Source organism: Syzygium oleosum, unplaced genomic scaffold (genome assembly GCF_021117445.2).
Source record: "Syzygium oleosum isolate NSW1041296 unplaced genomic scaffold, Sole_v2.1 Sole_v2.03, whole genome shotgun sequence".
NCBI lineage: Eukaryota > Viridiplantae > Streptophyta > Magnoliopsida > Myrtales > Myrtaceae > Syzygium > Syzygium oleosum.
The window spans coordinates 8421611-8434226 of record NW_026607487.1 but is presented as its reverse complement, the minus strand read 5'-3'; the positions used below and the strand labels follow the sequence as shown (position 1 = coordinate 8434226).

The following is a 12616-nucleotide window of genomic DNA, read 5'->3' as shown; positions in this document are numbered from 1 at the left end:
ACAAATTAATCGATTAGATATTGTGCTCGTGTTAATGACCGTTGGCAGTACATAATTATAGAAAATGATGGCACCTTGTACCCGAAAGTGCCTCCTACTGGAAGCTAATGTCAACTTTCCAGGTAATCGAATTACCCCTACAGCTGATCTCGCCTTCTATGGTGAAACTGCATTCTTCCCGTTTAAATGAAACAAACCAGGGTTAGCTGGCAGTTATGTTTGATGCAATGTTATCTCAGAGTTAATGATTTGCATGCCTTCCCCTCATTTCACCTTTCAAGAAAGGACTGCTCTAAATTGGATCCACGGCATATTTCTAGACTTCCAAAAATGAAACTTAAACGTCTCATCGATGACAGTCGCCTTAATTTTCTGGAAATTGATAAACATACACGATCGCCGTTACTGTCTAGAGATGAGAAAAATCAACACGTTCTCCTATGCTCAAGACCAATGGACGAGGCCGGAGAAAGCCGAGTGAATATAAATGAATCCGAACATTCTCGATCTGCTGGTGTTTTTTGTTACCCAGGTCAAGCCTTCGCTCAGGAAAAAGGCAAAGTGTTGCCAAACATACAACAGCCATACCACAACGTTGAATCTTCAAGTGATAACTAGGTGATAGAAACAAGTTCAGATAATAAGATAACCAAGTGTTCATGCCAGTCTTTTACCGCCGTATATAGTTTTCATGGCTGGACTTTCCCCTAGTGGAAGGCCGCATTTAAAGTACCTACGCATAATATATACAGAAAAAGAAACCACCATCTCTGGCCAAGTCTCGGAAAATATCCAGATGGATAAAGCCGGAGCTCAGCCGCCACAAAACAAGATGATAGGAGTCTTCAAGACCCGGAGTACAAAAAAGCCTGTACGGGTTAAAAAAAGCCACCTTTCCTGAAAGGTGTCCGAAGGAAAGGGCAAGTAAAGCCTTCAACAGAAAAACATGGAGTTGCACACTTTCTCCTGCAATCTGGGCAGCTGAGGAACGGCAACTGGTCCTGCGGATGTCAGCCCGCCTTGGCTAGATGAAGTCTCGGAAGCATCCTCGAATTTCATGAACTGACCCATTTGAGAAGCCGCCAAGTGAGCATAGCAAATCGGAGCAACTGGATTTAGGGGGAGAAACAGAGAGACAATTAAGATCGTGATTCAAACAACTGTAAAGCAATCAGAGAGTTCCATTTGCCACTGACAATATCCTAGGATATATGGCACAACTACCAACATGAAATTATTAAACAATGCGTTTTTTTTGGGGCAAGTATGGCATTGTAATATCATGAACAGTTCCTAAAAGAATATTTGCAAGGAGTTTATTTACCAACGGATATAGCAGTAGTGCTTCTTTGATACCTGCAATATGACGAGCAAAATTTTCTCAACAGATGCGCCAAAAGCAGAAGCTCAAAATCAATCTAAGCAGATTTTCAGAGTTTTTACTTACACGTAAGAGAGTGAATGAACAAGCTCCTGCAGATCATCCGCTGAAAAACCAACCTCATCCATTAACACATGGTAGTGAGTGGGTCTGGTCGTCCCCTGTAATGTAATTACTTTAGAATTAAAAGTACACAAAAGAAATATAACATGAAACAAAGATTGGCATTTTCAGGTTGGTGCTATTACATGAACATTCTTTCCAATTCAGAGCTCAACTAGATGAGACGAAATTTACAGGATTGAAAGGCAATCGATTCTTAGGAGAAGCAACTATCGCAATGAATATGTTCTGGTTTTACTCACAATCATTCCCGCATGTGCACAGAGATAGAAGTCATGGTTGCGTGGATGACAAACTTTGTTGTCTATGATGGTCCCTGCAGGAAAACAAAAATTAGGTACGTCTTAAAATCACTTTATTCCTATTGATAGTAGCAGAAAAGCTTTTACCAGGAGGAACATTATCTGGCGATCCGGACTGGAAGAACTTGGTATGATGGTTTTTCTGAGCAACAATCACAACAAACTTGGGGGACCATTTCTCATCAAGAAACTTGCAGGCCTGAAAAGTTCTTAGCATAAACTAAACCATTTCTGCAGATAAACTTTGTGCATTTAAGTCATTCGGAAGCTAACCTCAATAATTTGATCCAGTTCAATGTTTAAAACCTGATTAAATTGCGACTCACTGACTCCATCCCTGGAGCAAGAACAATAAGAGAAAGATGTGAGCTGCATAGCAAGAAACTAAGAGTGCAGTCGAATCCTCACACCCAATCATCAAGGAGACTACCTGGAAATCTACTTGCATAAAAGTCGAGAAATAATAAAGAAAGTTTTGAACATTAGTTTTAACGGTTTCAATACACGATTTCATTCAATATGACATCCAACTCCATACCTGAATATGATGATTTGGTCGGGTTTCCTCTTACCCGAACTCACGTAGAAGTCGAGGAGAAGTTCCCTGAGGTAAAGAATAGAGGTGAAACCATATATAGCTTGTAGACAAATGGAATAACAAGCATGTTGAAGAATGTATAGCCACTAATCCATTGAACAATTCTATTTAAAAGGAACTGAAAGCAATGAAAAAATACTACTGAGTTAAAGAAACTAAGAACAAACCTTATTATCCCCTCATCCGCAATATCAGACACCTTCTTGAACAAATTGTCAATCATTTCGACTTTCCGAGACTGCGTCCGCACTGAAGCCCGATAGCGAGAAATCAAAGGCCATTGGCGGGAGCTAACAACCTGGAGCAGGAAACATCAAGTTACCTTGAGAACAATCCAAGATATTCACAGTGCAAAATGAGCCAGTATGTTACCGCAGCAATTGATGGAATATCAGATTGCCCAGGAGAGCCATGTGATACATCCATTCCAAGGATTATAGTGGGTAATTTAGACACCAAGGGTATAGAAGGGGAATGCTCAACGGCCAGAACTGAATTCAAGCCCCCAAGCTGCAATGACATTTAATCAGTAGCTAGGGTGAAAATGACAAGGTGGGTGGGTGGGTGTGTGAGTGTTGAGAGAGGGAGTGAGAGAGGGGGGTAGAGAGAGGACTCTCACCTTTGCATTGATCTTTAGGAGAACATTAGTGAGGTACTGATCATTAATCCTCACAGGAGCAATGCACTGAGTAACAATCCCAAATTCAGCAAGATTCTTTTTCTTCCATGGACCTAGATATTAAATTAGACTCTACATCAAAGAATCAGGGCAGATAGATAAAACTGGCAAGATTAACGAAAGAGAACACCCAACCATAGAGATCAGAATTCTTTCTCTCAGGAAGCAAGCAAAGAAGAAATTGCGGTGCACCAGGAAGCTTTGACTGTATCTCCTCAAACATCTTCTCCACTCTAACAACAGGTGGAGCTCGCCTAAACTGGTGACTCTCTTCAATTACTTCAAATGGTTGGTCAATATGCTACATAAAGGAAAAAGAATTCACCTAGCACTATCAGATTATGTATTTTGAACACAATACAAAGTGTCAAAACGAACTATAAAATTGCATCCGCTGCTGGAACAAAAATAGGTAGGGCATTTCCATAGAAACATTCATTCATCACTATCAGATAGGACATATTTACTATTATATTTTTAGGGTGCACTCAGGATTTAAAAACAATTTGCATCTGCTGTAAGCATAAAAGTAGAGCAGAGACTTCCAACAGAAATGCAAATGCAAAATGCGACAATCTAACAGAAAATAAAACCTTTTTGACCAAAAAATAAGACAGAACATAAAACCTACAATTCCTTTCATGTCGCCACATTTGATGAGATTACTGACGAGGCCACGAACATCACAACGAGCAGAGAAGTTCACAACAGCCCACCTCTCTATCTTACTTGGCTCAACCAATTTCTGAAAAAGCAGTTCATACGTGAGCAAAGGGCAGTCTGCAAAGTCGAGATCAGCCCACAGGAACCAAACGAACCTTATTGTTGAAGTTCCATCTCCCATTGCGAGGAAAGAAATCTTCCCCATTGCCCACTTTCAGCTGCACAGATATGACGGTACACGTATTCAGAGTGAGGAAGATGACTAGTGTTCCAACAGATAGTAAAAGTTTAACTACAGACAATTCTACCCTGGGCGCAGGTAAAACACGTCCTTCGACTTGAGTAAACTGGGTACTGATCGATACCCCACATGAACGCAGCATCGGTTCAGCATCGTACTTGTTCAATTTCAGAGCCTGTCAAGAAAACCTTAAACTTAATACATAGAAATATAACAATACACTACCATCCGCTACATATGTACATAAATATAACAATAATCAAATTGGAAAGCACTTACATCTGACAGAACTCTCATCCTCTCTTGTGGCTTTTGCCGTGATTTTTCGACCAGAGAAGCCCTTTGAAGATTTGTCAGAGCTTTGGTGTAGCGTTGCAAGGATACCAGCGTGCATAGCTAAGAAGATCAAAATCAGGGTTATAAAATATCACACTCTTTGTAGTTTCCACTGGTATATTATATAGCCTATCCTATACCTCAAGAGGAATATAAGTAGGTCGCTTTGGTTTGCCAACATTGATGCAAGGGAAATCTCCAGAAAATCGCAACTCTATGTGGCGGTGGTTGACAAAGTAATCATAGACCGTCACTTCTATGGTCTCTGCCTCGCCATCAGCATCCTTTCTGCTTTTCTGCTTCAAAGAAAACCTGCAAAATGATAGCTTAAGGTGCATGTTAAACGCTAAAATATAAGAGAGCATATAGGGAGAAGGGGGCGTGAAGGAACGAGGACCATACAGTTGGTCCCTGCAGATCTTCTCACTAAGGCCAGTTATCTTGTATTCCATGTTGGTAGGACTTGCCTTGATCCTCAAATTTTTAAGGGTTCGTTTAGCCTGCAGGCAAATGTTCAGAATCCAGAATATAGAACAGGTATTGCATTCTGATCTAATGTAGAAACGCTATTTACCTTAGCCCAATCAACAGAATAGGGATCGTTCACATTTTGGTTCGCAAGCAAAAATTCCACCACTGGTCCAGGCTGAATTATCATAGTGGTTGATACATCTGACAAAACAAGCATTCAGTTAAAAAATACCATTAAGAAAAGAAAGAAAATGGGGTAATACACCAAACCCACCAATGTTAAGAGACAATCCTCCCTGGCTCGTCCTAAAACTTGAGTGAAATCCTCTGCAACCAAGGACACCTCCGCCCACATCTGTGAAGTTTCTCGGGTCATTGTGAAAGAAAGATTGACGAACAAGCAGGCAGCCCCTGAAACAGCAAATTGAGTTTAGGTCTTGATATAACAACTAGCTCAAAGCAACAGAGAGTCGATGCCAAAGAGATTCTTACTGCTTAGACGCATGTTGCCTTAATACAATATCCAGCACTCTGAGAGCTTCCTGAGAATTCTCTGATTCTTGACCGCGCAGGGCATGTGCAATTGCTTGCATAGGGATCTTCGCAGCAAAGCTAATCTCTACTTTAAAGGTCTTCGACTGATAGGGGCGTCGCAATCTCTTTCTATCACTCTCATTGGGACTTCCATGACCATCGGAACTAGCATTACCGTTATTTCTATGCATAATGAGCGTAGTTTAGTACTTGAGGACATATAGGGAAAGAACCTACTAATCACATGCATACCTGCTAGAGGTAACATCCTCAAGTACAACAGTGAATTCGAGTTTGTTCCGAGGGAGGGGACCAACAGTGAACAAGCTCTTTTCACCATCATATGCGAAGTCCTTTCCAGCTAACTCACCACTATAGGTACCTTGTACTTTATCGATTACTTTTCTGCCAATTCCCTTGCCATCAACAGGGCGGCCATCCTCATAAGAAAGAGATACCTAATGCAGTAGAACAAAAAAGTGAAACTGCTCTATAACTCAATTATCAAAGCAAATCAACAGAGGCAGAATCAACAGGAGAGGCAATAGAAAGTACATACCGAATAATGGAAGAATTGACCGTCAAGATTGGTAACATTCACTTTGAAGTGATTAGTTAGCAGAGGTATCTTCTGGCCTTTAGAACCAAGGCCCCGTCTAGCAATGGGGACCCGAGAAACTTTCTTCTTTACAGGTTGTGGCGGATTCTCGGGTGGATTCTCGGGTTCAACTCGCTCAGGAACAATATCTGGTGGAATAATAGCAGGAGGTGGCGGCGGTGGCGGCAAATCATTATGCTCCCCATTTCCATTTGGCTCATCAGACGAGTCCATATCTGGTCAGTGGACACAGGTCATAGAATCTGGGTAAAACACTATACAAGCAATAGACGCAACCAAATGCTTTTACTGGGACATATTTCCCAGAACAGACAGTAATGTCAGCAGTGCAGAATGATCAACTGACTACTACATCGACGCAAATGTCTAATCATCTCTCTGTCAAATAAATCCCAGCGAAAATCCATACATATGATGCACATGCGACTCGAGAGGACTACTTAATGTTGCGTAATCAATGTGAAACCCCAAGTTGACAAAATTTTCTACTCAATCGTAACTCAAAACTCGAACAAAAGGGCCAAACCAAAACTTAGCAAAAATAATAGAACCGATGATGTCAGCAATGTGACAGGATCAAAACACTACAAGGAACCATTAGGCAACGAACATATTATCACGCCTAATGGAACCCAAGAACAAGGAAAACCCACATGCACAGGGCAATTTCTGCAGCTATTTACTCTGGCTAGCCAACAGGCAGGCGAATATTACAGATACTGAACAACAACATTTCGTTACCCACGTCACCCAAAAACCGCATCTGACAGACGAGTCTCGGAAAACAAAACCAATATTAAATAGCAATAAACCCAAAAAAACACAGGACGAGGAAAGCGCTAATCCGACCAGAGAGCCATAATCATCGCATGCGTACAAGGGGAACGAAGCAAGCGAGAACAGCACGCCCTAAAAACAAGCCAAGAACACCACAAAACACGGGGGGAATCAGAGGGGACAGAAGAGGAAGAAGCACCCTTCGAGAGGCGGCGAATGCAGACGGCTCGAACGGCGAAAACCACAGTGTGCTCAATACACGCAGTCGAAGCACTGCGCTCGCGCGACGTACGCGACACGAAAGCCGGTAAACAGAAGAAGTAAATCATTAAAAAATTGCTTCAAAAGAAGTCAAAAAGGCAACCAAAAAAAACAAAAGACAAAAAGCAAAGCCACCGAACAGAGCATAAAAAACTTTCGCAAAAGCCAGCACGAACAGGAAACACGAAAGCCGTCCCCGGATCAACCACGGACCGAAGCGGCATTGCAGATTTCAGGCCTCGGAAGCGCCCAAAAAGCCACCGACGACAGCACTCAACCAAAGACAACGGCACAAAATTCCACGGAATCCGCGAGATTCGGAGCACGCGAGAGCGTTCTCCGGCGAGGCCGGAGACGAAGAAGAGCGCTACCTGATGAGGCGGAGGGCGGAGAGAAACCCTAGGCGCGGGGAGAGAGATTTTCTGGAGCTCGTGTCGACGCGAATTCGTCGACCGTACCGAAACGCTACCTTCCCTCTCGCTCGCACTGACGACCGCGCTTACTCTCTATACTGGGCAAAAGCGACTCTCTGAAGAGGGAGGGGGCAAACAGTGATGTGCGCTCGGCTTTTTATACACGGCCCACGACGTTATGTCTCTCCGTTAAAACCTAAGGTCCCCTCCGTCGGAGGCCCGCTGCGGTGGGGGCGCGGCGTACCGGGGGACTCCCGTGCGCCCTCGATCGTACAGCTTCCACGTGGCGGCGAGATCTCGGCTCGAGATTGGATAGGTACCGCGATATATTATTCTCTGTTCTGCTCGCGACATTCTCGAGGTTGGGATGCGATTGCACTGGATGGGACGTACATCGTCAGTTTTGGGTGACGTGTGTGTTTGAGCTTTTGTTCATAATCCAACGGTGAGCGCATGAATTTGACTCTTATATTGAAAGAGATGACCCAAGAAAATCCGTATTAAATTTTTTGGCGCCTAATCAACTTGCGATCGGTGTTCTTCTTTTCGAAGTTGATAAATTATTTTCTCGTGTTAAATCTAAATCCGCCGTTAAATGTTTTTCTATTCAATTGAAAATTTAAAATTTACATCAAAGTTTTCAGTAAAATTTGCAACTTTATCTACCTGAATGTGCAATCTGATCCGAACGAAAAATGTTATTTGAATATCTATGTTTTGCTGCTTGAATAGACGGTGCCCCGTGAGTGGGCACTTGACTAATTTAAGGAAAATCGTATCTAGCTTGTTATTTTGCTTTGATTTGTTCCTTTTTTTTCGTAATTCTTGCTCAATTGTTTTGCGAAAGAATAGATATTACCAATATACTTAGATACTCCGAATTCTTACCATATTAAGCACTCGCTACGATTTTTCATTGCTCTAATGATAAATTTGATGAGACTTTATTTATATTCTCGAGAGTTTGATAGATCCTTAAATATAAAGATCTCCCAACTTGATTCTTTCGATTTATGATCATGACTTGTCAAATGCGTCTTAACAATTTACTAAGCCAACATGTCATGATTTCGATAGCTTAAATTAAATCAATTTCTTTGAATAAACCCTCGAGTCGAAAACCCATTGCTTTTGAGTTTTGAATGTAGCCATTGCTGTTTTCTCTCGTGATACATTTAATTTTCAACACACTTGAAAATTTGTATATAAATTTATTATATTCCTTGAATTCCAAGCTAGATAATGGAGCTACAATTTGTTATTGCAATCCGGCATTTTGAAACAATACCGAGACGGCCAATTCAATCAGGAACTAGTCTATCCTTTGGAACAGTTCATACTCCTACTCTTTCTAGTCAAAATCGAACTAGATGTAAGTATAAGAAAATTCATATCAAAGAATAATTAATTGGATGAAAATTTACATCGACCCATTTACTTAATGACCCAAGGTCCCAAAGGGCCCATTAATGGAATAAGGTCCCGTTGAATGTTTTTATTTTTAATTTTTGGGTATTTGTCTATATATCCAACATAAAATTAACATTCATAACGAGAAAATGCCGTCGTTAACGGTACTCAATCGATTGAACTGGCTGAACATAATACCGCTTGCCAAAATGGTTCGACCTCCGGTACAATTTTAAAAATAATAGAATAATACCCTCCGGTTAATGTTAGCTATCGGAATAAACCTACCTTCTAAAATCAAATAAATAGTTCATTGACCCCAAGAATATCAAATTCTCAGAAGGTTTCAAGGCAAAGGGCCCAACTTTAACTTTTCCTAGCGTTCGTCACAACTTTCTCTCCGATAAAGCGGCGAGCTAATCTCGTCTCGTAGCTATTCCATCCCGTTCCTTTTCCCACTCGTCTGGCTCGTCTCCATTTTCTCGGCGAGATTTCACTTGCCTGCCTTCGACCCTAATCGTTCGCCCATCGCGACTCATCGGACGATCAGGTAGCGAGGTTCGCAGAGCCTTAATCTGGACGCGCGCGCAGGCGATAACGGGCGCCCCACGTCACCCCCGCGAATCAAAGCGCACGCTCAAAGCGCACTGACAGCGTCATACTGCGCCTCGGTCACACCGTCGTCTCCTCCGTAGCAACGTCCCCGATTTTCCGATGGCCGGTTTGGCCCCCGATGAATCTCCTTTATGCCCGTTTTGTCCCCGTTTCGTGCCATTCATTTTGTCACCTTGTTTATAGCGATTGTTCACCTAATCCCTAAATTATTTGAAAATAGCCGACGTTAATTTAAATTCATAGACAAAATTGAACATTTTTATATAATCTAATAACTACTCTGAATATGTACAAAAAATTCACGGACCACATCAAACGAATTAAAAGTCCAGGGACAGCATTACACGTTGGGATAAAGTTCGAGAACCGCATTGAACAAATTTGAAATTTAATGATCACGTTGCATATTGGGTCATGATTTAAGGACCATCGGTGTCATTTTCTTAATTTAGTTACCACAAAAGAGATTCGACTTGTAACTGGAAAATTGATTTTTTATTAGGAATTCACGTGCCAACTCATGATGATTTTGAGCAAGTCATATTTGAGTCGTGCTCTTATTTCACATTCAAGAATCGTGTCACCCACATCGAGCGAGAGCACTGCAGAGTGCAGAGCCCAGTAGTGTTGATCGCGTGTCGAATTCAAACCGAGCGATTGTAATCTCATTCGGCCCATTTCGAAATTTGGGTTATTTAAGAAACGAGAAAAAGATATCCATTGCGGAGATTTTCATCTGCGCCATAACATATCCATTGCAGAGATTTTCAATCTCTACCATAAGATATCTAATCCGGGATGATGTTTTGATCGACCACGGAGGTCTCACAATAAGATTCCCATATCCTAAAATACTTTAATTCAAAAGAAAAAGGGTATAAAATGTGGCTTATACGTTTTTTAATTCAACAATCCTAAAAATCCGTGTTTATTTTTGCGAAAACAACTCGATGGTGCCCCGGGGGGAGCAAATGGTAATTTCCGAGGCTCGCGGGAGCGACCGCGACGACGCCCACGCAATTTTCGCCTGGAAGTAATAATTAAAAAAAAAGAAGGAAAAAAAAAACGGGAAAAAAGAAAAGGCAGGGTGAAAAAGGCGAGCGAGGGTCATTATCGGAAGAGGCGCGTGGGGCCCGCGAGGTAATAAATGTGATCCGAAGCAGCCGATGTAAAAAAAATTTGCAACGGGGCGGGGAATCCGAAATTTCTATTCCGAAGACCGATTCCGACCCCCTTTTTCTTTTTTTTCTTTTTTTATTTTATCAATCCTAATGCCTTTCCTATTTCCCGCGAAAAGTTTCAATCGGTGTCTGTTGGCGGAAGTGATTAAGATAAATACTTTATTTGTACCCGAAACTTCGTGGGACAAGAAAAAAAAAAATTGAAAAAAGATGAGCCGCCCCTCCAAACGATAAATTATTAGGTAGGGCGAGTGAACGTGGACTTGTCAAAATAAGTCGAACACCCATCTCTTAACCCATACTCAATAAATTAGGTTGTTATGTGAGTTAGTTATGTATAATAAACAGGTCACAAATGACCTACTTCTATGACCGTCTTCGCTCTTCTCTCGCCTCACTCGATGTCGCTCGTTCATTCTATGCTCTCGCCTCGGTTTATTTATTAATTTTCATATTGGATGTGTTTTTTAGCAATATAAATCGGGTTAGAAACCACTGGGGGCTACCCCAGTGACCACCCTCTTTCGCTTGAGAAAAGGGAGGTAAGGAGTTCGATTCTCCATATTCTCAAGGGACCAGGGGTAAGGGCGTTCAGTTTTAGGCGTGGGGTTCGACTCCCATGCTCTACAAAGAGGTAGAGCAAAAGTCAGAGAGTGAGATAATAATTAGAGTATCATAGACAAAAAAAAATCGGATAAGATATTGTATTGCTGTATTTGTATTACATGGAAATTAGTTAGTTTGGGTTGGATAATAATTAGAACCAATGGACTTCTCGTTTTCCCACGTGGATTACATAAGTGCCCCATTAGTTTCCATTTATTATTCAACGCAATAAAAATAATAGCTTTACTTAGGTGGAATAGTAAGATACTTGACGGTTTCTTTTTATCGAAAGCAAATATTTATTGGATATTTGGCTATTTTATCAATAACTAAAAGTAAACTCCTTATTCCTAATTCACGAAAAGGAAACGAGAGAAACATTTTATATTTCCTTAAACTAGTTCTCGAGCACACGCTACATGCGTGCATAGTCACTTCCATACTCTTTAAAGTGTCTAATCTTTTTCAAAATATCTCAATACAAAGCTCGCCCCTACGTCCTGACAAAATTATGCTCGTATACAATCGTGGACGAGCATAATCGAAATTCACCTTAATCAAACGAAGAAAAAAAGAAGGAAATCCATTAATTCCTCGCCTTTCGAATTTGAAAACGAACGGAACTAAATACGAACGAGAGAGAGAGAGAGAGATCCATCGAAGAAGATCCTCCTCCTCCTCCTCCTCTTGCGGGAAGAAAACGAAGATCCCGGACTCGAAGTATCAGGCGTCGTCTTTTGGATTTTGGAAGGAGACAGAAGAGCCTGGCTCTCCTACACGGGCCTGTCAAATCCAGAACTTCGGTGACATGTTCTGTAATGCCACAAAATGTCGGGACCGAATGCTGGGATGAGCCCAGTCCGAATTGGACGCACAACGTTCCGAAGGTCCAGCCCATTATTGGGATCCCGAGCTCCACGAGGATTAACTTGAAATCCAAATTGGATTCGGGTTATATACGGTTCGGTTCAAAGCTAATTCACTCCCAAACGGTTCGGTTCGTTTCGGTTCGGGTGTCCTGAAAATTCGAGCCGTTGACACCCTACTAGATCGCGTTTCGAAGGTCTAAGCGTCACTCACAATGCTTAGCTCTTGCCTCGCTTTGAAGTTCGATTGGACTCGTGACTCATGCTCCAATGCCAGACAAATCGTTTCTCCGAGAATCCGATTGCCAGAGAACTAACTGAGGAATGCATATCTAGCACGTTAATTAACTCGATACACGACCTCTCCATCTAATTGCGTGGGCCGAGCATGGCGAACTTCTTATTGTCTATCGAAACTGACTGTCGAGAACTCCCTCGCGGCAATCTCACATCAAAGTGCATTCCATATCTCTTAATAACTCTCTGGTCCAGCCCATTTACGAGTTCAAGGACTCTTCTGGATGTTGCGATCTTACGTGT

At 41.8% G+C, this 12616-nt stretch overlaps 1 protein-coding gene across 2 annotated transcripts; it reads right to left on the bottom strand.

Moving 5' to 3' along the window:
- Window positions 1–619: 619 nt before the first annotated feature.
- On the bottom strand, window positions 620–7520 carry LOC115679136 (protein argonaute 4-like). Of its 2 annotated transcripts, XM_056310277.1 has the most exons (24): window positions 7357–7520; window positions 6924–6997; window positions 5888–6162; window positions 5581–5786; window positions 5287–5511; window positions 5069–5205; window positions 4898–4995; window positions 4726–4823; window positions 4464–4635; window positions 4267–4383; window positions 4055–4162; window positions 3902–3964; window positions 3715–3828; window positions 3219–3384; window positions 3024–3136; window positions 2777–2914; window positions 2572–2702; window positions 2345–2410; window positions 2080–2143; window positions 1894–2005; window positions 1747–1820; window positions 1448–1542; window positions 1325–1356; window positions 620–1109 (listed from the first exon to the last, which is right to left on the bottom strand). In XM_056310277.1, the coding sequence occupies exons 3-24, from the start codon at window positions 6158–6160 to the stop codon at window positions 934–936; spliced, it is 2778 nt and encodes a 925-aa protein (XP_056166252.1). In that variant the 5' UTR covers window positions 6161–6162; window positions 6924–6997; window positions 7357–7520; the 3' UTR covers window positions 620–933. The 2 variants fall into 2 exon arrangements, with proteins under 2 accessions (XP_056166252.1, XP_030458575.1); XM_030602715.2 differs by lacking the exon at window positions 6924–6997.
- Between the last annotated feature and the right edge of the window lie 5096 nt (window positions 7521–12616).